At 39.1% G+C, this 27,087-nt stretch overlaps 1 protein-coding gene across 1 annotated transcript in view; it reads right to left on the reverse strand.

The window, feature by feature from the left end:
* UBR1 (ubiquitin protein ligase E3 component n-recognin 1) overlaps positions 1-27,087 on the reverse strand; it is a 204,117-nt gene that overhangs the window by 143,021 nt on the left and 34,009 nt on the right. Inside the window, exon 4 of the mRNA XM_037018909.2 lies at positions 9,937-10,047. Coding sequence (XP_036874804.2) covers positions 9,937-10,047 — 111 coding nt within the window. The remainder of the gene's footprint in view (positions 1-9,936; positions 10,048-27,087) is intronic.

Below are 27,087 nucleotides of genomic sequence, written 5' to 3' on the forward strand. Positions count from 1 at the left end.
CATTATCTGCCTTTTTGATTATAGCCACTAGTGGATGTGAAAAAGTATTCGTGCTATGGTTTTGGTTTGCATTTCCCTAATGACTAATAATGTTGAACATCTTTTCATGTACTTATTCATTATTTATATATATTCTTTGAAGGAATGACTGCTCAGGTCCTTTGTCCATTTAAAAAGCTGGCTTGTCTTTTAATTATTGAGTTTTAAGAATTCTGTATAAGTTCTAGAAATATGTCCCTTAGCAGATAATATGATTTGTAAAGATATTTCTCCCATTCTGTAGGCTTTACTTTATTGATAGTGTCCTTTGGAACAAAAGTTTTTAATTTTGATGAAGTCCAATTTATCTGTTTTTTCTTTTATTATGCATGCCTTTGGTGTCATACCTATGAACCCATTGCCAAATCTGACGTAGTGGAGATTTACCCCTATGTTTCCTTAAAAGAGACTTATGACTTTAGCTCTTACATTTAGGTTTTTGATCCATTTTGAGCTAATTTTTGTTTATCGTGTGAACTAGGGGTTCAGATTCATTCTTTTGCCTGTGGATATCCAGTTGTCCAGGCACTATTCAGTTAAAAGAAAAACAAATTACTCTTTCTCTAACACATGGTCTTGGAATTCCTGTTTAAAAACAGTTGGCCACAGACATATAGGTTTATTTCTTGATTCTCAAGTCTATTCCATTAATCTATATGTTTACCAACATTATTCTTCTTTTTTGAAGTTATTTTGGCTATTCTTATAATTCCAAATGAATTTTAGAGTCAGCTGGTCAATTGTTAAAAAAAAATTGCAGCTGTAATTTTGACAGGAACTGTGTTGAATCTGTATATCGATTTGGAGAGTATGGCTTGTGTGGGGAAGTTGAGGTTCCTATGGCCAGGATCCTCACTGAACTTAAACCACCTGATGAAGTAACTGGCCTGTTGCTAGGCTACCACTTCCATACCTTTAGGCAATAAGCCATTACTGCGCTATATAGAGAGCTCAGCCCAGTGCTCTGGGCAGAGGCAGAGATGATGGTGCTCAACCTACCACCGGGAGTACAAGCCAGGTAATAAACCCTTTCACCCCAAAAACGTTTTGCTGTCAATTTCTTTGGTCACACTGAATCCATAGTGAATTTGCCTGGGGCAGAAACCCATTGGCAAGACAACTGGAGAAAGTCAGCAGGGTTCATTGTTGACCAAGGAAAAAGACAGGCTGCCCTTATGGGAGGGGTGTTTCAGCGGGCTGCCCCTGTGAATGGGGAGACAGTGGATTGTCCCTCAATGGGTATGTGATCTGAGGTGGCTTGCCTCCTAGAGGACTGGGCCCCACCCCAGGACTGGAGGTAAGTGGAGGTGACATCTGAGGCAGTAGGGGTGGCCTTGGTATAGTAAGTAGATCTTTTGAGAAACAGGGTGCCTGGTGAGGCAGCAGGGACTGTGGGTTGGCTGCTTCTCACAGTATTAAGGTCTACAGAAGAGACCCAAGAAATGGAGGCACAAGAACGCAAGCTGCAAACTTCTGTGGATACCCTGAAGAAGGAGATGGCATTGATGCGAGAGGCAGCATGAGAATGCGAGCTGCAAACTTCTGTGGATTCCCTGAAGGAAATGTCATTGATGCAAGAGGAGGCGACAAGAGAACACTGGCAGCAAGGTGCCATTGGAGAGGTAAACAATTATTTACAGAACGAGATGGCAGTGCTGCCAGGTGTTCTGAAGGACGAAGAGGCCATCAAGGAAAAAGACAAACTCGTGAGGGAAGCACAGGCGGAGGTGGCATGAGAAAGTCAGCTGCGAAACATTGAGGTGAAGGTAAGAGAGCTTCTGAATACTGAAGTAGCATTGCTGCAAGGCACAGTAGAAAAGGTAAAGGTTGTAGTAGAGGAGGCACTCAGGGGAGAGGAGAGAAAGGTGCCATCAGCCCCAGAAATGGAGGAGCTGGGGAAGGATGAAGGGGTGGTTCTGGAGGCACTGGTCCCTCCTGTATTGAAAGCATGCCCAGTGGTGATAAAGAAAATAAAGACCCAGCAGCTGAAAGTTCCCCAAGGAGAGGAGCAGCCCCCTTCCCAGGTCATGGAGCACTCTATGGTCCGTCCCTATGCTCAGGCTGAGCTCATGGATTTGGGCTCCTGGTTTAGGCAGAAGCCCTTGGAGTCAACAACAGCTTGGCTCCTGCATCTGTGGGACTTAGGGGTGGATGGAATTGTTCTGTCAGGATCAGAGTTGGGAAAGGTATCCTCCCTGACAGTGCAGCCTGCCTTGAGGCAGCAACTACAAAATGCACATCAGACACCAGGGAGTCACTCCCTCCTTGACTGGCTTATGGCTGCATTTTGTGCTGTGTGGCCCAATCCAGGTGATCTACCATCCTCTCCTGTTAGATGGCAGACATATGCCGAGCTCCAACAGGTGTTACGAGATCTAGGCATAAGAAATACCATCCACAGTCCAGAAAATTCTGGCCCAGATGAAGAGATTTTCACTACTGGGATGAGAAATATTGTACTTCAAAAGGCTCCTACATCCCTCTTTGGGTCTCCAGTGGCCATTCTTTCCCGTCACTTAGGGCATCCCATAAGCAACGTGACACGTACAGTAGCAGACTTAGGAGAGGCTGAAGCAACGAGAACTCAGAAAGAAATAAGGCCTGTAACTCACAAGAAGAATATACAGGGCCACATGAAGGTTATGAGGACCCAGATGTGGGCTGATTTAATACAGGCAGGAGCAGATGGAAGGAAATTAGATGGGAAGTCCACTAGGATCTTACTAGAGCTATGGCAACAGCTGAAACCAGAGCAGCAGTTCCAGCCATTAAGACCAGAGAGGCAGAGCAGAGGTCAGGGACAGAGCCACGAGTCCAGCCTCTGTGTTTACAAGATTTCCCGTCGGAGAGCAAGCCAACCTCACTGGAGCCCACAGAGGAAGGTGACTGGGGAAACACAGTTTGACTGAGGGGAAGGTCAAGGTATCTGCCTTGAGGGACAAAGGGAGGACCAGAGGCCAGATGCTGAAATAGTTATCCATTGGTCCCCAGTGAACATACAACATGTCCTGGCTCTGATGGACACAGGGGCTGAATGTTCACTGATTCATGGTAAACCTGAGTGGTTCCCTGGGACCCCCACTATCATAGGTGGACACGGGGATAAGGCTATCAGAGTGAAAAAAGCCAAAATCCCTTTGGGAATAGGGCATCTACCCCCAAAAGGGTATACTGGGTATATATCTCCTATCCCTGAGTATATTTTGAGTATTGACATCCTGTAGGGTCTATGGCTGCAGACCACTGCAGATGAGTTCAAACTGAGAGTATGTGTGGTGAAGGTAGTTCTGAGGGGACATACTATAGCTTTATCTGTACCTCGGCAGGTGACTAATACCAAACAATACAAACTGCCTGGAGGGCATAAAGAGATTGGAGAAACTCTTCAGGAGCTGGAAAAGGTGGGTATTATAAAGCCCACCCATAGTCCTTTCAATTCTCCAGTATGGCCAGTAAAAAAGCGAGATGGCTCCTGGCATATGACTGTGGATTACAGAGAACTGAATAAGGTCATACCCCCTATGCATGCTGCTGTCCCCTCTATTGCAGGCTTGATGGATACCTTCAGCCATGAACTAGGAGCATATCATTATGTGGTAGATCTTGCTAATGCCTTCTTTTCCATTGACATTAAGCAGGAGAGTCAGGAACAGTTTGCCTTCACATGGGAAGGACGGCAATGGACTTTCACCGTCCTTTCACAGGGATACCTCCACAGCCCCACCAACTGTCATGGACTTGTAGACCAGGACTTGGCTACATAGGAGAAACCACCAACAGTGCAGCTGTACCATTATATTGATGAGGTCATGCTTATGTCTGATTCTCTTTCAAATCTAGAAGGTGCAGCACCTAGACTGCTGCAACATTTACAAGGGAAAGGATGGGCTGTGAACAGTACCAAGGTTCAGGGACCTGGTTTGGATGGGCTGTGAACAGCACCAAGGTTCAGGGACCTGGTTTGTCTGTCAAATTCTTGGGGGTCGTCTGGTTGGGTAACACCAAAATTATACCAGAAGCAGTTATAGATAAAATCCAGGCCTTTCCTACCCCTACAACTGTAGCATTGCTACAGGAGTTTCTGGGTATTCTAGGCTACTGGGGAGTGTTTATCCAGAACTTCACACAAATTCTGAAGCCCTTATACCAGTTTGTACGAAAGGCATCAGGAGGGACTGGGATGAGACATTTACATCTGCCTTTACCACAGCAATACAGGCAGTCAAGGCCGTAGTGGCCTTAAGTGTGATAGACCCATCAAGGCCCTGTGAGCTGGACGTTCATGTGACTGAAGACGATTATGGCTGGGGTCTCTGGCAGTGGCTTGAACGAACTCACCAACCCATTGGATTCTGGTCACAACTCTGGAAAGGGACAGAGGTACGATACACTTTGATAGAAAAACAACTGGCTGCCGTGTATCACACCTTGCTGGCTACAGAGCCCATCACTGGAATGGCCTCTATAAAGGTAATAACCACCTATCCCATCTTGGGGTGAGTACAAGACTGGACTCAAAAGCCAAGGAGTGGCATGGCACAAACACCCACAGTAGCCAAGTGGGGTGCTTACCTATAGCAGCGTAGTGCCCTCTCTAGTAGCCCCTTGAGTGAAGAACTCCAACGCGCTTCCTGGGGCCGGTGACATATACTAGTGAAAAGCAGGAAGAACTTGCTTTTGAACCATTAGTAGCAGAGAGTCCCTATCGGGAGGGAAGAGCCCCTATACCCAAAGATGCATGGTACACAGATGGCTCCAGCCATGTGCAGCTGCCCAAATGGAGGGTCATAGCTTTCCATCCTAAGACTGAGACAATATAGATAGAAGATGGTGAGGGGAAGAGCAGTCAATGGGCAGAGTTGCAGGCTGTGTGGCTTGTGATCAGCCAGGAGCCCTTCCCTACAGTTGTCTGCATTGACAGCTGGGCTGTCTATTGGGGCTTGACCCTGTGGCTACCAACCTGGTACCATGCCAATTAGCTGGTTGGTCACTAAACCCTTTGGGGGCAAGAATTGTGGCAAGACTTATGGGCCTGTGGTCAGACTAAAATAATTACAGTATACCACATGACAGGTCATTTGCCACTGGCATCCCCAGGAAATGATGAAGCAGATAAATTGACCCAGATACGTTGGTTAGAAGGAAAGCCTGCCTCTGAGGTAGCCCAATGGTTACATCAGCGTTTGTTGCATGCGGGGCAAAAGACAATGTGGGCTGTAGCCTGTCAGTGGGGCTTGCCTTTGACCTTTGAAAAAGTTAGTAGAGCCTGGCAGGAATGTGTCACATCCTCCAAAAGGGACTTACAACCGAGTTCTGCAGCACCATGGAACAATAGCTAAGGGGCCTATACCCCTCATCAGGTGGCAGATAGACTATATTGAGCCTCTATCTGTGTCAGAAGGATATCGGTCTGCAATTACTTGTGTGGACACAGCAACTGGACTTCTGGTTGCTTTTTCTACCCGTTGTGCACACCAGCAGACAACCAAGAGGTCTGGAGTGTCTCTTTGCTGCCTATGGCCGACCACAGGTAATTGAAAGTGATCAGGGCACCCATTTTACTAGACATACATTGCAAGAATGGGTGCAACAGCTGGGAATCAAATGTTTCATGTGCCATACCATCCTACCGCAGCAGGCATGATAGAGAGGCACAATGGCTTGTTAAAATATGGACTAAAGTCAGATACCAATAATTTGTGGGAATGGTAAGTCTGCTTATGGACTGTGCTACGGCGTTTAAACGAGAGACCCCCAAAAGGGAGCCCTGAGCCCTGTAGACATGTTAACACATATGGCTGCCTTCCCTATACAACTGCAAGTACAAACCAAGGAAGAAATCACTGAAGCCAAGGTTCAACCACCAGAGTAACATCTTGCTGCCAGCACCAACTGCACTGAACCCCAGAGACTCCATTGAGTGGACATGGCCTTGGACCTTTCGACACATGGACCAACAATGGCTGGCTCTCCTGGCACCTTGGGGACAAGGCCTGGAAGCTGGCCTCCTGTGTATTCCTGGAATAACAGCAGAGTGGCTGCCAAAGGTCACAGTAGTATATCCTGAATGGCCAGAAGGTAGGAGCATCTTACCACAGAGTTTTGTTTTATCATTATGGCCAGTGCATGCACCTCCAGTGGCACTATATATAGACCCTTGAGTAACCCCCATGGAGAAAGGAGTAAAAGTATCATACACTAGACCTGGATGGGACCACCCCCTTCCTGCTACAGTCCTTCATAGGACCACTCTCTTGCATGCATCCTACCTGATGGACAAGATTTGCCTATGTTGGTGGCATTAAAACATGTGTCTTATCACCCCTAAAGTCTTTGTGGATTGGGAACTTCCTCTAGCTTAAGGATTATTGTAATTTTTGTTATTAGGAACCTCCTCTGGCTTGAGGATTATTATAATTTTTGTTACCTGTATCAAACTCTGGCTGTATCTTAATTTTTATTATCTCTAAGTTGTTGTTATCCTCTGTTGCTATTGTGGAACCTGGTGACAGTGCTGCAGCTTTCTCGCAAAGGGACCACTGCGGAAGATTGAAAGCGTATAGATTGTGAGAATCCTGGAGGGGTGGAGAGTGGCGAAATTGGGGCTCCTATGGCCAGGATCCTCACTGAACTTAAACCACCTGATGAGGTAACTGGCCTGTTGCTAGGCTACTGCTTCCATACTTTTAGGCAATAAGCTATTATTGCGCTATATAGAGAGCTCAGCCTAGTGCTCTGGGCAGAGGCAGAGATGCTAGTGACCTACTACGGGGAGAACAAGCCGGGTAATAAATCCTTTCACTCCAAAGAATGTTTTGCTGTCAATTTCTCTGGTCACATTGAATCCATGGCAAACTTGCCCAGGGCTGAAACCCATTGGCAAGACAGCCTGTGATACTGTGGTTTGTAATAATAAACATATTTGGTCTTCATCCCTGTTTCTGACACAGAGCTCCTAAAACCTTTGGAATTTCCAAAGAGAGAAGGGAGAGAAAAGTATCTTTTGTAATGTTAATGAGGTGACAGTTGTAAAGCACTTAAGGATGAAGACTGGTTGCCAGGGGAACCAACCAAGTGATTATATGGTTGGAACTTTGAGTCCCACCCTGCTCTGACTTCTGGGGAGGGGAGAGGTGCTATAGGTTGAATCAACTGCCAATGGCCAATGATGTAATCAATCATGCCTAAGTAATGAGACTCCATAAATACCCAGAAGGATGGAGCTCAGGGAGCTTTCTGGTTGTTGAACACATGGAGATTTGAGGAGAGTTGTGCACTCAGACAGCATGAAAGCTCCATAGCCACTTCCCACATACCCTGCCCTATGTATCTCTTCCACCTGGCTGTTAATGAGTTATATGCTTTTATAATAAATTGGTAATCTAGTAAGTAAACTGGTTCCCTGGGTTCTAAGAGCTGCTCTAGCAAATTAATTGAACCTGGGGAGGGAATCAAGAAAACCTCTGATTTATAGCCAGTTAGTCAGAAGCAAAGATAATAACCTGCACTTCTAACTGGTATCTGCACAGGGGGCAGTCCTGTGCGACTGAGCCCCTAAACTGAAGGAAGAATCCATTGCTATCTCCAGATAGACATTGTCAGAACTGAGTTAAATTTGTGGGGCATCTGGTCAGTGTCAGCAGAGAACTGAGTTAATTGCTTGATGGTACAGGGAAAAAACACACAATGGGCTGCCATATCAACAAGTCTTCTGAGCCAGAAACAAGGGATGTTTTTCCATACATTTAGATCTCTAGTTTCTTTCAACAGTGTTTTATAGTATTCAGAACATAAATTTTGCATTTTTCTTAAATTTATTCCTAAATATTTTATTTTCTTTGATACTATAGTAAATGAACTTTTTTTCTTAATTTCATTTTTGGGTTGTTCACTAATGTACAGAAATACAAATACTTTTTGTAAAATTATCTCATATCCTGCAATCTTGCTGAACTTGTTTATTAGTTCCAATAATTTTTTTTTATTCCTTTGGATTTTCTACATACAAAATCATGTCATTTGCAAACAGAACTAGTTTTATATCTTCCTTTTCAATCTGGATGCCTTTTCTTTCTTTTTCTCACCTAAATGCCCCAGCTAGAACCTCCAGTACAAATACTGAAAAGATGTGACAAGAGCAGAATCTTTGTCAGGTTTCTGATCTCAGGGGGAAAATATACAATAAAATAGCTGTGAGTTTTCATAGATGCCCTCTGTAAGTTGAGAACATTTATTTCTATTTTTAGTTTGTTATGTCTTTTTATTATAGAAGTGTGTTGGATTTGGTCAAATGCTTTTGCTGCATCTATTGCAATGACCATGTAGTTTTTGTTTTTTATTCTATTCATATGGTGTACTACATTAAGTGATTTTCAGATGTTAAACTATGTACATCATATAAGGTGGCTTATTATGCAACAATACCTCACTATTAGTAATGATGCTAATATTGGTGATTGGTTTTATGTGATGAGAGTATGATACCTCCATTGTGAAATTTCATTTTTTCCTTTATGACTATCAAGTAACCTATGAGATGACAATTTAGAAATATGTGAATGTTGTTCCTCAACTTAAGTCATAATGGTTTTAGCATTCATTAACAATTCTTGTCTAAAATATTTCCTCATGGCTTACGTAATGTTGACTTTTATAATTCTTTTATCCCTGCTCTGTTAACTAGCACTCATCTAGAAAGAGCTTTACCTCATGAACTAGAAATATTTATTTACCATAAATCATAATTTCTGTTAAAAAAGCAGAATAAATGCTTAGTTTATTCCCTTTAATTACCAATTTTTACAGTAAGGAATTGATATGATAACCACTGCCATAGAGATAGTTTTTAAGTTCTTATATAAATTTCATTAGGAACTAGGATTTTTATAAATTCAGTATGATTCAATCAATTATAGTGGGTTTATTTTTTTTAACTTTTTGATGCTCCAAATATCCAACTTAGTCAATGAGAGCTCTTTCAAGCTGGGTCCTAGGTTCTTTTGACACAAACCCACCCTCACAAGTTTACCTGTTTCCTGACTCAGATCTGAAATCAATATTACAACAAGCTGATATCTTTTAGTGGAGAATGGTACTTAAGACATGAAAATCTGGGCTCTCGGGGTGTTCACTACTATAGGGTTATCTGGAATAGTTTAAATTTAGAGTACTACGAAACTATTTATTCCTAGCAGTTTTGAAAAGGATTTCTCTGTGAAACTATTTGAGCATGGTATTTTTTAGGAAGTACTTTCTTATGAAAATTTTCTGAATTTTTTCAATGGTTATTGACTGTTGAAGTTTCCTCTGTTTTTGAATAAATGATGGCACTTTATACTGTTTGATAAAATAATCCATTTTCAAATGCATTTGCACAGAGTTATATAAAGAGCCTCTCATAATCCTTTTAATTCCTTCTGTATTGGTTCTATGGTTATTTCCCCATCTCCTTTTTAACTGTCTATATCTGGACTTGCTCACTTTTTTTTCTTTATTAGATTAAATAATTTAGTGACTTTTTCCTTTAAGAAAAGCAATTATTGAATTTATTTATCAATTCTTCTGTTTTTGAATACATTACATTCTCCTATTAATAATTACTTCCATTTGCTTTTATAGGTTTAAATATTGTTTACTCTTACTTATCAAAGTGACTGCTTAACAAGAAGTATTGTATTTATTTTTTCATTGTGAATTCATTCCTTTAGAGAAATAGAGGATATAATTACCAAATCCTTAGTTAGTCTAGAGTGAAATAAAATTTCTTACATTTAAATATTATAACATACAAATCAGGATTCTCAATGGAGTTCAGTTTAACCCATATACACTTTTATTTCTACCTAATTCCATCAAACTTAAAATAGCAATTAAAAAAAAATATATATATATTCTTACCTCTTTTGTAGTACCTACTCTTCCAGGTTCATGACTTACACAAAAAGGGCCAGTTTTCCACGCCTCTATGTCTCCACAGTCACAAAATCCTCCTCCAGTAGAAGTATGCATCTGATAAATGAAAAATGAGTTTGTCTTGATTTCAAAACATTAAAAAGCAAGGAGACATAATAAGGATGACACAAACAATAAATGCTCCCCAATACTTCAACCTTAACTGCCTTTAATATAATAGAACTTGGACATGTAAAAAACCATTCTAATCATTAACAACAATAAAAAAAATTCTGGATACTTAATCACAATAAAAGCAGACCTTCAAAATTGGTAAATTTTAAAAACATACTCTAATTTTTAAGTAACAGTTTTTAAAATTTTGTACTAAATGGAGAACAGATTATGAGGTGTGCCAAAAATCTTTACAACACCCACCAAGAATACTTGAGTCACGAAATTTTCTGATTAAACAGACTTTAAAAAATCATTAAAATGATACTTATATAGTACTAAAAAATATATAGAGTATTTTCATCTATATGATGTCCCACAGCAACTAAAAGTATTTATAAATTTTTCCTTTGAGGGTTCCTGCAAAAAAAAATTTTTAATATACTAATCCAGACAGACAGTGATAACAATGGTCTATTTCTGAATCTTCCCCAAAACTCCCCCCTCCAAAACATACAATGAACAAGCAGAGAAATAAAACCACACATGACCCATGTTTGCAGCATTTCTAGAAGACAAAAAATAAATACCATGACCTTCAAACAACTTGTTCCATCAGAGTTCCTACTGCCTATCATTTCAAGCCTGTGGATGCAGAAAAGAAGAGAGGGGACCTCAAGAGACTCCATGAAAGACACAGCAGAGGGATACAGAGCACATAGATGAAGCACAGACAAAAATCACACCAAAAAAAAGAGAAAGCCCAGTGCTTAGGGACAAACATTGAACACAGGTTGGGACTTGGTGGTTCAGAAAGGAAGAGATCAAAAGTGGCAACCTCAGAGAAGCACTGCTTTTGAAGGAAAATAAAATACATTAAGAAAAGAAAAATAGTGGTAAGCCCTTAAAGATGTGGAAGTAAAGAAAGAAAGAAGGGGAAATTAAGGATCCTACAAAAATGAGAGAAACACTATGTGTCAAACTCTCCCTTCATCTCACCACTACCACCAATATTACATCTATAGAAGAAATTACATAGAAGAGGGCAGAACTGAACCCTGTCCATGAAATGAAAAAGAACAGAAAAAGTAGACCATATCCACAAAAAAACTATTAAAAAAGAAAAGGCAGTAATTTAAATAAGAGCCAAAACCAACCCCAAAGCTGAAGAGAACTGTATAACATAATACTCCAAACTGAATTACATGGCCTCAAACAAGCATCTGGGGATATGAAAATCCCTAATCAGGTTAGGACATCTTTAGCCAGAAATAAATTAAGAATAGAAGAGGGAAAAAAAAAAAGGAATAAATAAATTGAGATAATAACTTAGAAAAAAAATAGAAAAATCATATCAGAAATGAATTCTAAATTACAACGTGTCCAAGGTAATGGACTCAAATGAAAAGCTAATACACAGCATTGAAACAAAGCAGGAAAACAATCAAAAGAATGAAAATGTGATACAGTGTCAGAGAAAAAAAGGCTGAAATAGAAGGCAGGAATATCAGGGCAAAAAAAGTGTAACTGGGATCAGCAAGGAAGAAAATCCAAACAGTGGAACAGAGTTAATATTTAAAACTGTAATCTAAGAAAATTTCCTGGAAATAAAAGACCTGAATCTACACACTGAAGGGACCATGAGTAACTGAGAAGAAACTTACCCAGTATGAGATCAACTATGAAATATATCCTACTAAAACTATTAGACTTTAAAAGTAAAAGTCAGAGGCCTTCGGGTAAAAAGATGAAATAACATATGGCAAGAGAGTTAAACTGGCATCAAACTTCTCAATAACAATACATAAAACAAGACAACTTTCATTTTCAAGGAAAGAAAATGCAAGACAAGGATTTTATCTCCAAGTAAGCTATAAAAGTACAATTGTGAACATGTCAGAACTTAAGAGAACACTGTATATATGCACCCTACCTGACAAATCTACTTGAGCAGAGATCAGCAAATTTTCTGTATAAAACAACAGACAGTAAATATTTCAGAGTTTGCAGGTCATACAATCTCTGCTGGATCGCTCAATTATACTACTGGTAGTACAGTAACAGCCATAGAAAATAAATAAACTAATGAGTATGGCTATGTTCCAACAAAACTTTAATTACATTGAAATTCTAATTACATGTAATTTTCATGTATCATGAAATATTTTTATTTACTTTTTCCTAATTACCTAAAACTATAAAAATCATGCTTAGCTTGCAGGCAAAACTAAAACAGACACTGAACTAGATACAATCGACAAACCGTAGTTTACCAACCCTTAGGGATGAGCTCCATCTGACAGAGATGAATGGGGAAACTTCAGAAAAAAGGACACATGGTGAACATTTTATGTATTTAATTGTAGAGTATAAATATAATTTGGTTTTATGTTTCTAATGTAGAGAACAAATCAATGGTGAAGACATGGACAGTTCTAATGCAAACATTACATGATCTCACAATCAGAAAGATTACCACTGAAAAACGGCAAGAGGAGAAACTAAGATCATTATATCATATGAAATAGGAGGGAGTAAAAAAACATTAAAACTGACACACCAGATAATAAAATGTTAATAAGAGGGTAAAAAGCAACTAAGGGCACTATAAAAATTACTAATACAGAGATAACCACTACAACAGAAGTATCAAAAGAACTTAGAACATACAAAATCAATTTTTACTTCTTCATATATACAGTATACTGAAGAATGCAGAACTAGTCCATAATTACTAAAAATAGAGCTGTATCAAAAGAAAAGTAAAAGCATAATATTTGAATAGGGAATGCCATGGAAACAAGGCACAAAAACCAGAAGAACTTAAAAAAAAAATCTGGTAAATTTAGCAACATACACATTTAAAATGTCAGTAAAACAAGTGATAGTAAAAATTAAGTTAAAAGGCAAAAACAGATTTTATAAAGTTAAACACACATTTTTGATTCAGAAATCCCACTCTTAGGTTACCCAAGAGAAATGAAAACATATACCCATACAAAAACTTGTACTTGGATGTTTACAGCAGCTTATTTAAAAGCTGGAAAGAACCCAACTGTTCATCAGTTGATAAACAGGTAATAAATTATGGCTCATTCATACAATTCCATATGCAGCAATAAAAAGGAACAAACTGCTGATACATGAGAGGATCTCAAAGGCATTATGCTAAGTGAAAAAAGGGAGACAGGGAACACTACATTACTATATGGTTTCATTTATATGACATTCTGAAAAGGCAAAACAACTGGCAGGGGGTGGGGCACAAAACAGATCAGTGACTGTCAGGAGCTGGGGGAAAGTGGGCAAAAGGAAGGACAGACTGCAAAGTGAACTTCTGGGGGATGATGCAAATGTTTTATATCTTGATTATGTTAGGGGTTTACTGAACTGTCTATGTTTTTGAAAACTCAAGAAACCATACACTTAAAAAGGTAGATTTTATTGTATATAAATTACATCTCAATAAGTCTGACTTAAAAATAAAAAGTTTAAAAAGACAAGCATACAAGAGAAAATATTTTTAAAGTATATGACACAGCAGCAAAAAAAAAAAACAAAAACAAACCTGAAAAGTGAGTAAAGAATAGAACCAGGCAATATACAGAATAAATTAAACATGCAATTAAAATATGAAAGTATATAAATACTAGGAATAATAGAAATGCAAATTAAATTGAGATTATTTCATTAATTTGAGATTTATTTGACTAAGAAATTGGTAAAAAATAAAAACACTGACTAAATAAAATTTGGAGACAGGTGTGGAGAAAGAACATTCTCTTATCCTTTTAATGGGAATGTAAGTTGACATAGCCATTCAAGAAAAACAGTCGGCAAAAAATTATAAAAAATTTTAAATGTACATACCCTTCAATCCAGAAAATCTACCTCTAAAAATCTAATCTCAGGTATTCTTGAATATATATACTGGTCTATATTGGAAGAAAGATGTATGTCTAAATTCCAATATTTGTTCATCAGTGAAAAACAGGAAACAATTATCTAGAAAGAGGGGATGGTTAAATATATGAGGACATATTCCCACAAAGGAATAAATGTAGCAATTAAATAAGGCAGGAGTGTTATTATACAGATCAACATGGAATTATCCCCATGATATACTGTTAAGTTAAAAACAAGTTGCAAAACAGAATATATAGCAGGATCCTATTTACATAAACACACACACACCCCTCCTAAACATATAAATATATGTATGTGTGTGTATTGTGTAAATACAATTGACCCTTGAGAAACATGGGTTTGAACTGCACAGGTCCACTTATATGCAGATTTTTTTCAAGAAGGATACTGGAAAACATTTTTTATTTTTGTGACAGTTTGAAAAAAGCATTTTCTTTTCTCTAGCTTACTTTATTGTAATATATATAATATACAAAATATATGTTAAGTAACTGCTTATGTTATTGTACGACTTCTGGTCAACAGTAGACTATTAGTAGTTAAGTCTTTGGGGAGTCAAAAGTTATACATGGATTTTCAAATGAAGAGGGGGTTGGCATTGTTCAAGGGTCAGCTATACATAAATACAGATCTGTAAGGATGTATATTAAATTGTGTTCAGTTTAACAAAGAAAATACAATGGGGCAGAAAGGCAACTGTAATTTATACTTACATTCTTCTGTATTATTTGAATTTTTTAAAAGGTAAGTTTTATTGTATTGCCTAGGTAAATATTTTTTAATGCTGTTGTGTTTCAAAGACAATATATATATTCTCATCATGTAGGATTACAACACGCTGATGTTAAAGTAGACCCTGAGATTTATTTTTATAATTAAATCTCATATATCAGCTTGGCCTATGACAGTCCTTTTGATCCTAACACTTTATTTCAATAAATGTTTATTGAAAGCCTCTATGTCTCAAGTACTGTGAGAGACATAGAAGGTATAAAATACATATACAGGGCCTTGTCCTGGAGAGCTTATATTCAGATGAGGATGAAGGACACATAAATTGCAACTTGGTAAATGAAAACAGACACATACATAGGAAAGGGACAGAGAAAAAGAAGATTGTTCATGGGCTTTTTTTTCTTTCCTAGATTTATTCTAATTGACTGTTGAATGTCTTCAACAAGAGTACCAAGGTTATAATCGGCCTTGGTTTTTGGTATCAGCTTTCAAGATACAAGACGACCTGGGAACACAGCCACTTTTTTGGTTCTACTTGGTCAAAGTTCTATTATTCTGATTTTGGCTTCTTAGAATTTAGTCTACTCATCAAAGCAAAGACCTTGGTCCTGACAACAAGGATGAGAGCAAAATTAACAGCCAAAGATCTTGTTTCTAATATCCATGAAGATGGCAAAGTTAAACAGCAATGCAATGGTATTTCATATTCATCCAAAATAAGCAAAGAGAAACAACAGTAAGAACCATCAAGAAAACACATTTCAGAGAGAACCAAGATGGTGGCATGAGTAGAGCAGCGGAAATCTCTTCCCAAAACCACATATATTTTCGAAAATACAACAAATACAACTCTCCCTAAAAGAGAGACCAGAAGACACAGGACAACAGCCGGACTACATCCACACCCACGAGAACCCAGCACCTCGCGAAGCGGGTAAGATACAAGCCATGGCCCGGCAGGACCCGAGCGCCCCACACCCCAGCTCTGGGCGAGAGGAGAGGAGTCAGAGCGGGGAGGGAGTGGGAGCTCAGGACTGCTAAACACCCAGCCCTAGCCATCCGCACCAGAGTGCAGACACACAGTGCATACGTGGGGGTGCTGGAAACTATGGAAACAGGACAGTAAGACCTGTGAATGGGTCCCCACAACTGGCGCACCCGGGACAAAGAAAAACAAGTGCTTTTTGAAAGTCTTAAAGGGGCAGGGACCCCACAGCTGGACGGAAGCACCCTGGGACACTTAGCCTGGCAGCAGCGCATGCTGGGGAACTCTGAGCCCCCGAACCCCCACAGCGCAGCTGGGAGGCCCCTCACCACGATGAACAGCCTCCCACCTGTTCCCCATCTGACACAGCTCCACCATATTGGAGCAGCAGCCTGAGGCAGGCCACGCCCACTGCAACTGCAGAGCTAAATAAACTCCATAGAGGCGGGCAAGATCAGAGGTCCCATCTGCACGCAGCTGCCCAGCACAAGCAGCTAGAGGCCGCTGTTCTCCTACGAGAGGAAGGCCATAAACTGGCAAGAAGGGACTTTCTCTTACCCAACACACGTGCCAGTTCCCCACAAATATATCTATCACCATGAAAAGGCAGAAGAAATTGATACAGACCAAGATCACAGAGGCAAACCCTGAGAAGGACTGTCAGAGACCTAATCAGTCTTCCTGAAAAAGAATTAAAAATAAAGCTCATAACCACGCTGATGGAGCTGCAGAGAAAAATGCAAGAGCTAAGGGATGAAGTCGGGAGGGAGATTACAGATGTCTGGAGGGAGATTACAGAAATGAAACAATCTCTGGAAGGATTTATAAACAGAATGGATAAGATGCAAGAGGCCATTGATGGAATAGAAACCAGAGAACAGGAACGCATAGAAGCTGACACAGAGAGAGATAAAAGGAACTCCAGGAATGAAACAATATTAAGAGAACTGTGTGACCAATCCAAATGGAACAATATCTGTATTATAGGGGTACCAGAACAAGAAGAGAGAGAAAAAGGAATAGAAAGAGTATTTGAAGAAATAATTGCTGAAAACTTCCCCAAACTGGGGGAGGAAATAATCGATCAGACCATGGAAGTATACAGAACTCCCAACAGAAAGGACCCAAGGAGGACAACACCAAGACACATAATAATTAAAATGGCAAACATCAAGGACAAGGACAGAGTTTTAAAGGCAGCTAAAGAGAAGAAAAATATCACCTACAAAGGAAAACCCATCAGGCTATCATCAGACTTCTCAACAGAAACCTTACAGGCCAGAAGAGAATGGCATGATATATTTAATGCAATGAAAGAGAAGGGCCTGGAACCAAGAATACTGTATCCAGCACGATTATCATTTAAATATGAAGGAAGGATTAAACAATTCCCAGACAAGCAAAAGTTGAGGGAATTTGCCTCCCACAAACCACCTCTACAGGGTATTTTAGAGGGACTGCTCTAGATGGGAGCACTTCTAAGACTAAATAGATGTCACCAGAAAAATAAAATCACAGCAAAGAAAGCAGATCAACCAAATACTAACTAATGGCAAAAAATAAAATCAACTACCCACAAAAGCAGTTAAAGGAAGCACAAAAGAGCACAGACTAAAACAACCAACACATAAAGAATGGAGGAGGAGGAATAAGAAGGGAGAAAAATAAAGAATGACCAGACAGTGTTTAAAATAGTTCAATAAGTGAGTTAAGTTACACAGTAAGATACTAAAGAAGCTAACCTTGAACCTTTGGCAACCACGAATCTAAAGCCTGCAATGGCAATAAGTACATATCTTTCAGTAATCACCCTAAATGTAAATGGACTGAATACACCAATCAAAAGACACAGAATAATAGAATGGATAAAAAAGCAAGACCCATCTCTATGCTGCTTACAAGAGACTCACCTCAAACCCAAAGACTATAGGAACAAAGAAAGACTGAAGGAACAATGCAGCAGAATCATAGAACCTAAGAATGGACTAAGTTATCAAAGGGAAAGGGACTGGGGAGAAAGGGAGAGAAGGGAGGGATAAGGGTGTGGAAAAAGAAACGAGACATTACGATTAGCATGTATAATGTGGGGGGGGCATGGGGAGGGCTGTGCAACACAGAGAAGACAAGTAGTGATTCTACAGCATCTTACTATGCTCATGGACAGTACTGTAATGGGGTTTGTGGGGGGGGATTTGGTGAAGGGGGGACCCTAGTAAACATAATATTCTTCATGTAATTGTAGATTAATGACAACAAAATTAATTAATTAACTAATTAATTAATTTTTCGAAAAGAAAACATTTCAACAGTGATGGGAATTTTTTTTATAAGTCAGTTCAGTTGAAAGGTTTTAGTTTAAAAGTTTCTGTACAGGTGAAGGGGATAAAGAGGGACAAAATCTGAGTCACAATATAAATTAGTCACAGGGATGAAAGTACAACATAGAGAACATAGTCAATAATACTGTAATATCTTTCTATGTTGACAGACAGAAAATACACTAGTTGGGGGGAGCATTAATAATATAGGTAACTGTCAAATCACTATGTTGAATACTTGAAACCAATATAATATTGTATATCAACTATAATTCAGTTAAAAAATAGATTTAAAAAAAGTTTCTGCAGATTTCTACAGTGCTGCTTGTAGTACATTTGATAAAATTCTTTCCTAAAACAATTTGGCAAAATATGCTATGAACCTTCAAAAGTCTAGTTTTAAAAATTCATAGACTATTTTTTTAGAAAAGTTTTAGATTTAAAGAAAAACTGAGCATAAAAAATTAAGTTCCCATATACCTCTTCTTCCTTCAACCATAGTTTCCCCTATTATTAACATCTTGCATTAGATTAGTACATTTGTCAGAATTGAGGAGTCAATGTTGATACATTATTATTAACTAAAGTCCATATTTATATTAGGGTTCTCTTCATATGTTGCACATGTTTTACGTTTTAACAAATGTATAACGACATGTATTCACCACTTTAGTATCATAAAGAATAGTTTTACTGCCCTAAAAATCCCCCATGCTCTATTTATCCCTCTATCTCCCTTCCCTCACCCACCTCCCAGCTCCTGTCAACCTCTCATCTTTTTACTGTCTCTATAGTGCTGCCTTTTCCAGAATATCATATAGCTGGAATCATACAGTATGTAGTCTTTTCACAAAGCCTTCTTTCACTTTGCAATATGCAGTCAAGGTCTCACTAAAGGTTTCTTTTTGTAGCTTGGTAGCTCATTTATTTTTATCCCTGAGTAATATTTCATTTTATTGGTGTACCAAAGTTGGTTTATTCATTCACCTATTGTTAGATAACCTGGTTGCTTACAAGTTTTAGCAACTATGAATAAAGCTTTTATAAACATTCTGGTGCAGTTTTTTGTGAACTTAAGTTTTCAGTTCATTTAGGTAAACACTAAGGAGCATGATCACTGGATGATGTGGTTACAGTATGTTTATTTCTGTACGTAACTGCAGAATTGTCTTCCAAAGTGGCTGTACCCTTCTGTGTGCCCAACACTGAGTAAGAGTTCCTGTTGCTCCACATCCTCTCTAGCAATTGGTGGTGCCAGTGTTTTGGATTGGACATTCTAATAGGTGTGTAGTGACATCTCCTCATTATTTTAATTTGCAATTCTCTAATGACGTGATGTTGAGTATCTTTTCATGTGCTTATTGGTCATTTGTGTATCTTCTTGGTTAAGTATCTGTTTCAGACCTTTTGCCCATTTTTTCATTGAGTTGTTCATTTTCTTATTGTTGAGTTTGAAGAGTTCTTTGTATATTTTGGATACCAGTCCCTTATCAGATACATGTTTTGCAAAGACTTTCACCCAGTCTGTGGCTTGCCTTTTTATTCTCTATAAGGTTCATATGTTTTAATCCAGTAATTCCACTCTGAGAACCTATCCTAAGAATCCTACATATAGAAAAATGATTTACATATAAGATTTATAGAAACACTGCTTACCATTTAAAAGAAAAGTGAAACCAAAATAAATTCCCCAATTGGTAAACAGTTAAAATAAATTGTGGTTAAATATTCTTTACAAAATAAGTTCTAAAAGAAACAGTAAAAAAATGCGTAATTTTACATACTTTGCTTTTTCCTTTTAAAAGTATAACATGAAAATTTTTTTCTTCCTTTTACAACTCTATAAGCTTCACTTGAAACCTTTTTTTTCTCATTAGAGGAGATGGCTATGTGGATACACTGTTTTTGTAACTCACTTCCTCATTTAATAACAAAGGAAACATTTATCTATGTTAAAAGTAATCTTTACCAGAGGGTATTTTAGATAGTACTGTAGTATGTTCTTTTTTTTTTTTCATACTTACCTTTCTGTTTGTGTGTGAGAACATTTAAGTTCTATTACCTTAGCAAATTTCAATTACACAACACAGTTGTCAACTATAATAACTATTTTATACTTAAGATCCTCAGACCTTATTTACCTTAGTTAACTAGGTTTCTTTAACAGGCAAACTACTGAAAAGCTGGAAATCACAAAGAAGGGTCACATTAAACATAGCAAAATAAAAAGCTCAAAATTTTATATTTGTTATTTTCTTGTTCTCAAAAGTTGTTTTGGGTTATTCTGCCATAGACTTTTATTGGCCCTTTCTTTGCACAGCATCTGATGTTGGGTCTCCCCCTGATTACTCTTCTCCCCCTTCTTTGAAGCACCACATATTGTTTCTTATTTCTTCCAAACTTTTAAAAAAATATAGCTTCACTTTTTTCTTTTATGAAAGTATTTTATTACACAAAAGAATATACAGCATGTATAGGTAAGTTACAAAGTATAATGATGAAATGAACACATATGAACCCAGCATCTAATCCAAAAGAATATTAATACTGCTGAAGCTCAATATGTGATCATCCTCAGTTTCATTCTTTTACCTGCCTTGGACATTATTACTCACCAGAATTGTATTTATCAGCCATTCGCTTGCCTTCCTTTAAAAATTATTGTATAATTGAAAGACACACAGATATTCCAGAAAGACTCTATTAACTTACTTTTCCACCAAAAGTGTTCCATTCTATTCACACTCACTTTTGATGGGTAATATTTAAATTCATTTTGTTATCATTAATTCACGATTACAAGAACATTATGTTTACTAGACTCTGCCCTTCACCAAGTCCCCCTAACAAACCCCATTAGAGTCACTGACCATCAGCATAGTAAGATGCTGTAGAATCACTACTTGTCTTCTCTGTGTTGCACAGCCCTCCCTATGCCTCCCCACACATTGTACATGCTAATTGTAAGGCCCTCTTTGTTTTTCCCCGTCCTTATCCCTCACTTCCCACCCATCCTCCCCAGTCCCTTTCCCTTTGGTAACTGTGAGTCCATTCTTGAGTTCTGTGATTCTGCTGCTGTTTTGTTCCTTCAGTTTTCCTTTGTCCTTATACTCCACATATGAGTGAAATCATTTGGTACTTGTCTCTCTCTGCCTGGCTTATTTCACTGAGAAGAATACCCTCTAGCTCCATCCATGTTGTTGCAAATTGTAGGATTTGTTTTCTTCTTATGGCTGAATAATATTCCATTATGTATATGTACCACATCTTCTTTATCCATTCATCTACTGATGGACACTTAGGTTGCTTCCATTTCTTGGCTACTGTAAATAGTGCTGCAATAAACATAGGGGTGCATGTGTCTTTTTCAAACTGGGCTGCTTAGAGAAAATTCCTAGAAGTGGAATTACTGGGTCAAATGGTATGTCAATTTTGAGCTTTAAGAGGAACCTCCATACTGCTTTCCACAATGGTTGAACTAATTTACATTGCCACCAGCAGTGTAGGAGGGTTCCCCTTTCTCCACAACCTTGCCAACATTTGTTGTTCTTTGTCTTTTGGATGGTGGCAATCCTTACTGGTGTGAGGTGATATCTCATTGTGGTTTTAATTTGCATTACTCTGATGACTAGCAATGTGGAGCATCTTTTCATGTGTCTGTTGGCCATCTGAATTTCTTCATTAGAGAACTGTCTGTTCAGCTTCTCTGCCCATTTTTTAATTCGGTTATTTGCTTTTTGTTTGTTGAGGTACGTGAGCTCTTATATATTTTGGATGTCAAGCCTTTATCGGATCTGTCATTTATGAATATATTCTCGCATACTGTAGGGTACCTTTTTATTCTATGATGGTGTCCTTTGCTGTACAGAAGCTTTTCAGCTTGATATAGTCCCACTTGTTCATTTTTGCTTTTGTTTCCCTTGCCCGGGGAGATATGTTCATGAAGAAGTCCCTCATGTTTATGTCCAAGAGATTTTTGCCTATGTTTTTTTCTAGGAGTTTTATGGTTTCATAACTTACATTCAGGTCTTTGATTCATTTTTAATTTACTTTTGCGAATGGGGTTAGACAGTGGTCTAGTTTCATTCTCTTACATGCAGCTGTCCAGTTTTGCCAGCACCACCTATTGAAGAGACTGTCATTGTATGTCCATGGCTCCTTTATCGTATATTGATTGGCCATATATGTTTGGGTTAATGTCTGGAGTCTCTATTCTGTTCCACTGGTCTGTGGCTCTGTTCTTGTGCCAGTACCAAACTGTCTTGATGACTGTGGTTTTGTAGTAGAGCTTGAAGTTGGGGAGCAAGATCTCCCTCCACTTTATTCTTCCTTCTCAGGATTGCTTTGGCTATTTGGGGTCTTCGGTGTTTCCATATGAATTTTTGAACTATTTGTTCCAGTTTGTTGAAGAATGCTGTTGGTAACTTGATAGGGATTGCATCAAATCTGTATATTGTTTTGGGCAGGATGGCCATTTTGACGATATTAATTCTTCCTAGCCAAGAGCATGGGATGAGTTTCGATTTGGTAGTTTCCTCTTTAATGTCTCTTAGGAGTGTTCTTATAGTTTTCAGGGTATAGGTCTTTCACTTCCTTGGTTAGGTTTATTCCTAAGTATTTTATTCTTTTTGATGCAATTGTAAATGGAATTGTTTTCCTGATTTCTCTTTCTATTGGTTCATTGTTAGTGTATAGGAAAGCCACAGATTTCTGTGTGTTAATTTTGTATCCTGCAATTTTGCTGTATTCCGATATCAGTTCTAGTAGTTTTGCAGTGGAGTCTTTAGGGTTTTTTATGTACAATATCATGTCATCTGCAAATAGTAACAGTTTAACTTCTTCTTTACCAATTTGGATTCCTTGTATTTCTTTGTTTTGTCTAATTGCTGTGGCTAGCACCTCCAGTACTATGTTGAATAACAGTGGGGAGAGTGGGCATCCCTGTCTTGTTCCCGATCTCAGAGGAAAACCTTTCAGCTTCTCACTGTTCAGTATGATGTTAGCTGTGGGTTTATCACACATGGCCTTTACTATGTTGAGGTACCCACCCTCTACACCCACCTTGCCGAGAGTTTTCATCATGAATGGTTGTCGAATTTTGTTGAATGCCTTTTCAGCATCTATGGAGATGTTCACGTGGTTTTTGTCCTTTTTGTTTATGTGGTGGATGATGTTGATGGATTTTCGAATGCCTTTGGTGGGGTCTTTGCCTGGTCTTGGTACCAGGGTGATGTTGGCTTCACAGAATGAGTTTGGGAGTATTCCCTCCTCTTCTATTCCTTGGAAAACTTTACGGAGAATGGGTATTATATCTTCTCTGTATGTCTGTTAAAATTCCGAGGTAACTCCATCTGGCCCGGGGATCCTGTTCTTGGATAGTTTTTTGATTACCATTTCAATTTCTTTGCTGGTAATTGGTTTGTTTAGATTTTGTGTTTCTTCCTTGGTCAGTCTTGGAAGACTGTATTTCTCTAGGAAGTTGTTCATTTCTTCAAGGTTTTCCAGCTTGTTAGCATATAGATTTTCATAGTAGTCTCTAATAATTCTTTGTATTTCTGTGGGTTCTGTCATGATGTTTCCTTTCTCATTTCTGATTCTGTTGATGTGTGTTGATTCTCTTTTTCTCTCAATAAGCCTGGCAAGAGGCCTATCCATCCTGTTTATTTTCTCAAAGAACCTGCTCTTGGTCTCACTGATTTCCTCTATTGTTTTATTCTTCTCAATTTTATTTATTTATTTTCTGATCTTTATTATGTCCCTCCCTCTGCCGACCTTAGACCTCATCCATTCTTCCTTTTCCGATTTCGATAATTGTGACGTTAGACTATTCATTTGGGTTTGTTCTTCCTTCTTTAAATATGCCTGGATTGCTACATACTTTCCTCTTAAGGCTGCCTTCGCTGCATCCCACAGAAGCTTGGGCTTTCTGCTGTTGTTGTCATTTGTTTGCATATACTGCTTGATCTCTATTTTAATTTGGTTGTTGATCCATTGATTATTTAGGAGCATGTTGCCAAGCCTCCATGTGTTTGTGGGCCCTTCTGCTTTCCTTGCACAATCTGGTTCTAGTTTTACACCCTTGTTGTCTGAAAAGTTGGCTGGTAGAATTTCAATCTTTTTGAATTTACTGAGGCTCCTTTTGTGGTCCAGCATGTGGTTCATTCTAGAGAATATTCCATGTGCACCCGAGAAGAATGTGCACCCTGTTGCCCCTGGATGCAGAGTTCAATAGATGTCCATCAGGTCCATCTGCTCCAGTGTGCCGCCCAGCACCTCCACATACCCACTTATCCTCCGTCTGGTGGATCTGTCCCCCACAGCGAACGGTGTGCCGCAGTCCCCCAAAATGAATGCATGGCATTCCATTTCCTCCCTTAGTTCTGCCCGTATTTGTCTCACATATGCTGGTACTCCCATGTTGAGTGCATACACATCTATATCTTATATCCTCTTGTTAGACCGACCCCCCCATCACTATGCAATGTCCCTCTCCATCTCTTGTTACCTTCCTTGCCCTGAAGTCCACTCTGTCTGATACCAGCACTGCAACACCTACCCCTTTCTCCCTGTTCTCTGCACAAAATATCCTTTTCCATCTCCTGACCTCCAGTCCGTGCACGTCTCCAGGCTTGAGGCGAACCTCCTGCAAGCAGCATACACATGGGTCCTGTTTCTCCATCCATTCAGTGACTTTGTGTCTTTTGATTGGTGCATTCAGTCCATTTACATTTAGGGTGATTATTGATAGGTATGTACTTATTGCCTTTGCTGGTTTTAGATCCGTGGCTACCAAAGGTTCAAGGTTAATTTCCTTACTATCTAAGAGTGTAACTTAACTCACTTAGTATGCTGTTACAAACACAATCTAAAGGTTCTTTCTGTTTCTCCTCCTTTTTCTTCCTCCTCCATTCTTTATTTATTGGGTGTCACATTCTGTACTTTTTGTCTATCCCTTGATTGATTTTGGGGATAGTTAATTTAATTTTTAATTTGCTTAGTAATCAGCTGTTCTACTTTCTTTACTGTAGTTTGATTACCTCTGGTGACAGCTATTCAACCTTAGGAACACTTCCATGTATAGCAGTCCCTCCAAAATAGACTGTAGAGATGGTTTGTGAGAGGTAAATTCTGTCAGCTTTTGCTTATCTGGAAATTGTTTAATCCCTCCTTCAAATTTAAATGATAATCTTGCCAGATAAAGTAATCTTGGTTCCAGGCCCTTCTGCTTCATGGCATTAAATACATCATGCCACTCCCTTCTGGCCTGCAAGGTTTCTGCTGAGAAGTCTGATGTTAGCCTGATGGGCTTTCCTTTGTGTGTGATCTTATTTCTGTCTCTGGCTGCTTTTAATAGTCTGTCCTTATCCTTGATCTTTCCCATTTTAATTACTATGTGTCTTGGTGTTGTCTTCCTTGGGTCCCTTGTATTGGGAGATCTGTGGATCGCTGTGGCCTGAGAGATTATCTCCTTCCCCAGATTGGGGAAGTTTTCAGCAACTACCTCCTCAAAGATACTTTCTATCCCTTTCTCTCTCTTTTCTTCTTCTGGTATCCCTATAATGCAAATATTGTTCCATTTGGATTGGTCACACAGTTCTCTCAATATTCTTTCATTCTTAGAGATCCTTTTCTTCTCCCTGTGCCTCAGCTTCTTTGTATTCCTCTTCTCTACTTTCTATTTCATTTATCGTCTCCTCCACCATATCAAACCTGCTTTTAAGACCCTCCATCATGCTCTTCAATGATTGGATCTCCAACCTGAATTCATTCCTGAGTTCTTGGATGTCTTTCCGTACCTCCATTGGCATGTTGATGATTTTTATTTTGAACTCCCTTTCAGGAAGAGTCACGAGGTCCATATCATTTAAATCTTTCTCGGGAGTTGTATTAATAATTTTACTCTGGACAGGTCTCTTTGGCGGTTCATGTTTGTATATGGCACCCTCTAGTGTCCAAAAGCTCTATTCTGGGGCTGCTCAGCCCCTGAAGCAATGTTGGGGGTCTCAGGGGAGCAGTATTGGTGCCCGGGGGAGGAAAGAGCTGTTCCCTGCTTCCCGGCCGCTGTGCCTGTCTCCACTGCCTGAACCAGTAGGCCAAGCACACAGGTATAAGCTTTTGTCCCAAAGCAGCGGGATATGGATTCCTGCTTTCCACAGCGGCCAGAATCCCAGTCTCCCCAGGAACTCCGCCTGTCCCAGCTATCCAACCCAGTAATCAGAAGAGTATGATGAAAGCACCATGAAATGTAGGTTTGTGCTCCCAGCACAGATCTCCAGAGCTAGGTATTCAGCAGTCCCAAGCCTTCCACTCCCTCCCTGCTCCGTTTATCTTCCTCCTGCCGGTGAGCTGGGGTGGGGGAAGGGCTCGGGTCCCGCCAAGCCACAGCTCTGGTACGTTACCCCATTCGGTGAGGTTTGTTCTTTTCTCCAGGTGTATGCAGTCTGGCGCCGTCCTTTTTTCTGCTGCTCTCTCAGGATCATTTGCATCAACTATATTTTCTAATTGTATCCAGTTTTAGGAGGAAGCCTCTCTCTCCTCACGCTGCCATCTTTAATCCTTTTTCTCATGGGTAATATTTTTTTAAAACTTACAAACTTATTTTTTATTAGTCATACAATAGCCCATCCTTCTGATGACTGTAAGCTCTTTAGTAAGCTGTGTTACCACCTTCTGTAAGAACAGCTCTGCAAAAACGTAAAGATGGCAAACCTAACAGAACTCCACAAGAGTGCTTTGAGGTGGCAATGTAGACTAGCAAGCTTTAAATATTTGAAGGAAGCTTAGTGAAGAGGTGCCCACAATTTTACAAACAAGTTTTTACCAGTCCAGAGAAAAATCAGAAAATGAAGAAATGTGGTGAACTCTTTCACAGAGCTACAGGTGTGCAATTTAAAGGACTGCTTTTCGTTCTGAGATTATCCTACCTTCTTGGAATTAAAATGTCTTTTCCTTTATAAAATGATAGGAAATGGCAGGTATTTTTTGCTTGCTGTTCATATGCCTTTTTACAAATTAAAA

The sequence above is a fragment of the Manis javanica genome, chromosome 8, assembly GCF_040802235.1.
Source record: "Manis javanica isolate MJ-LG chromosome 8, MJ_LKY, whole genome shotgun sequence".
Taxonomy (NCBI): Eukaryota; Metazoa; Chordata; class Mammalia; order Pholidota; family Manidae; genus Manis; species Manis javanica.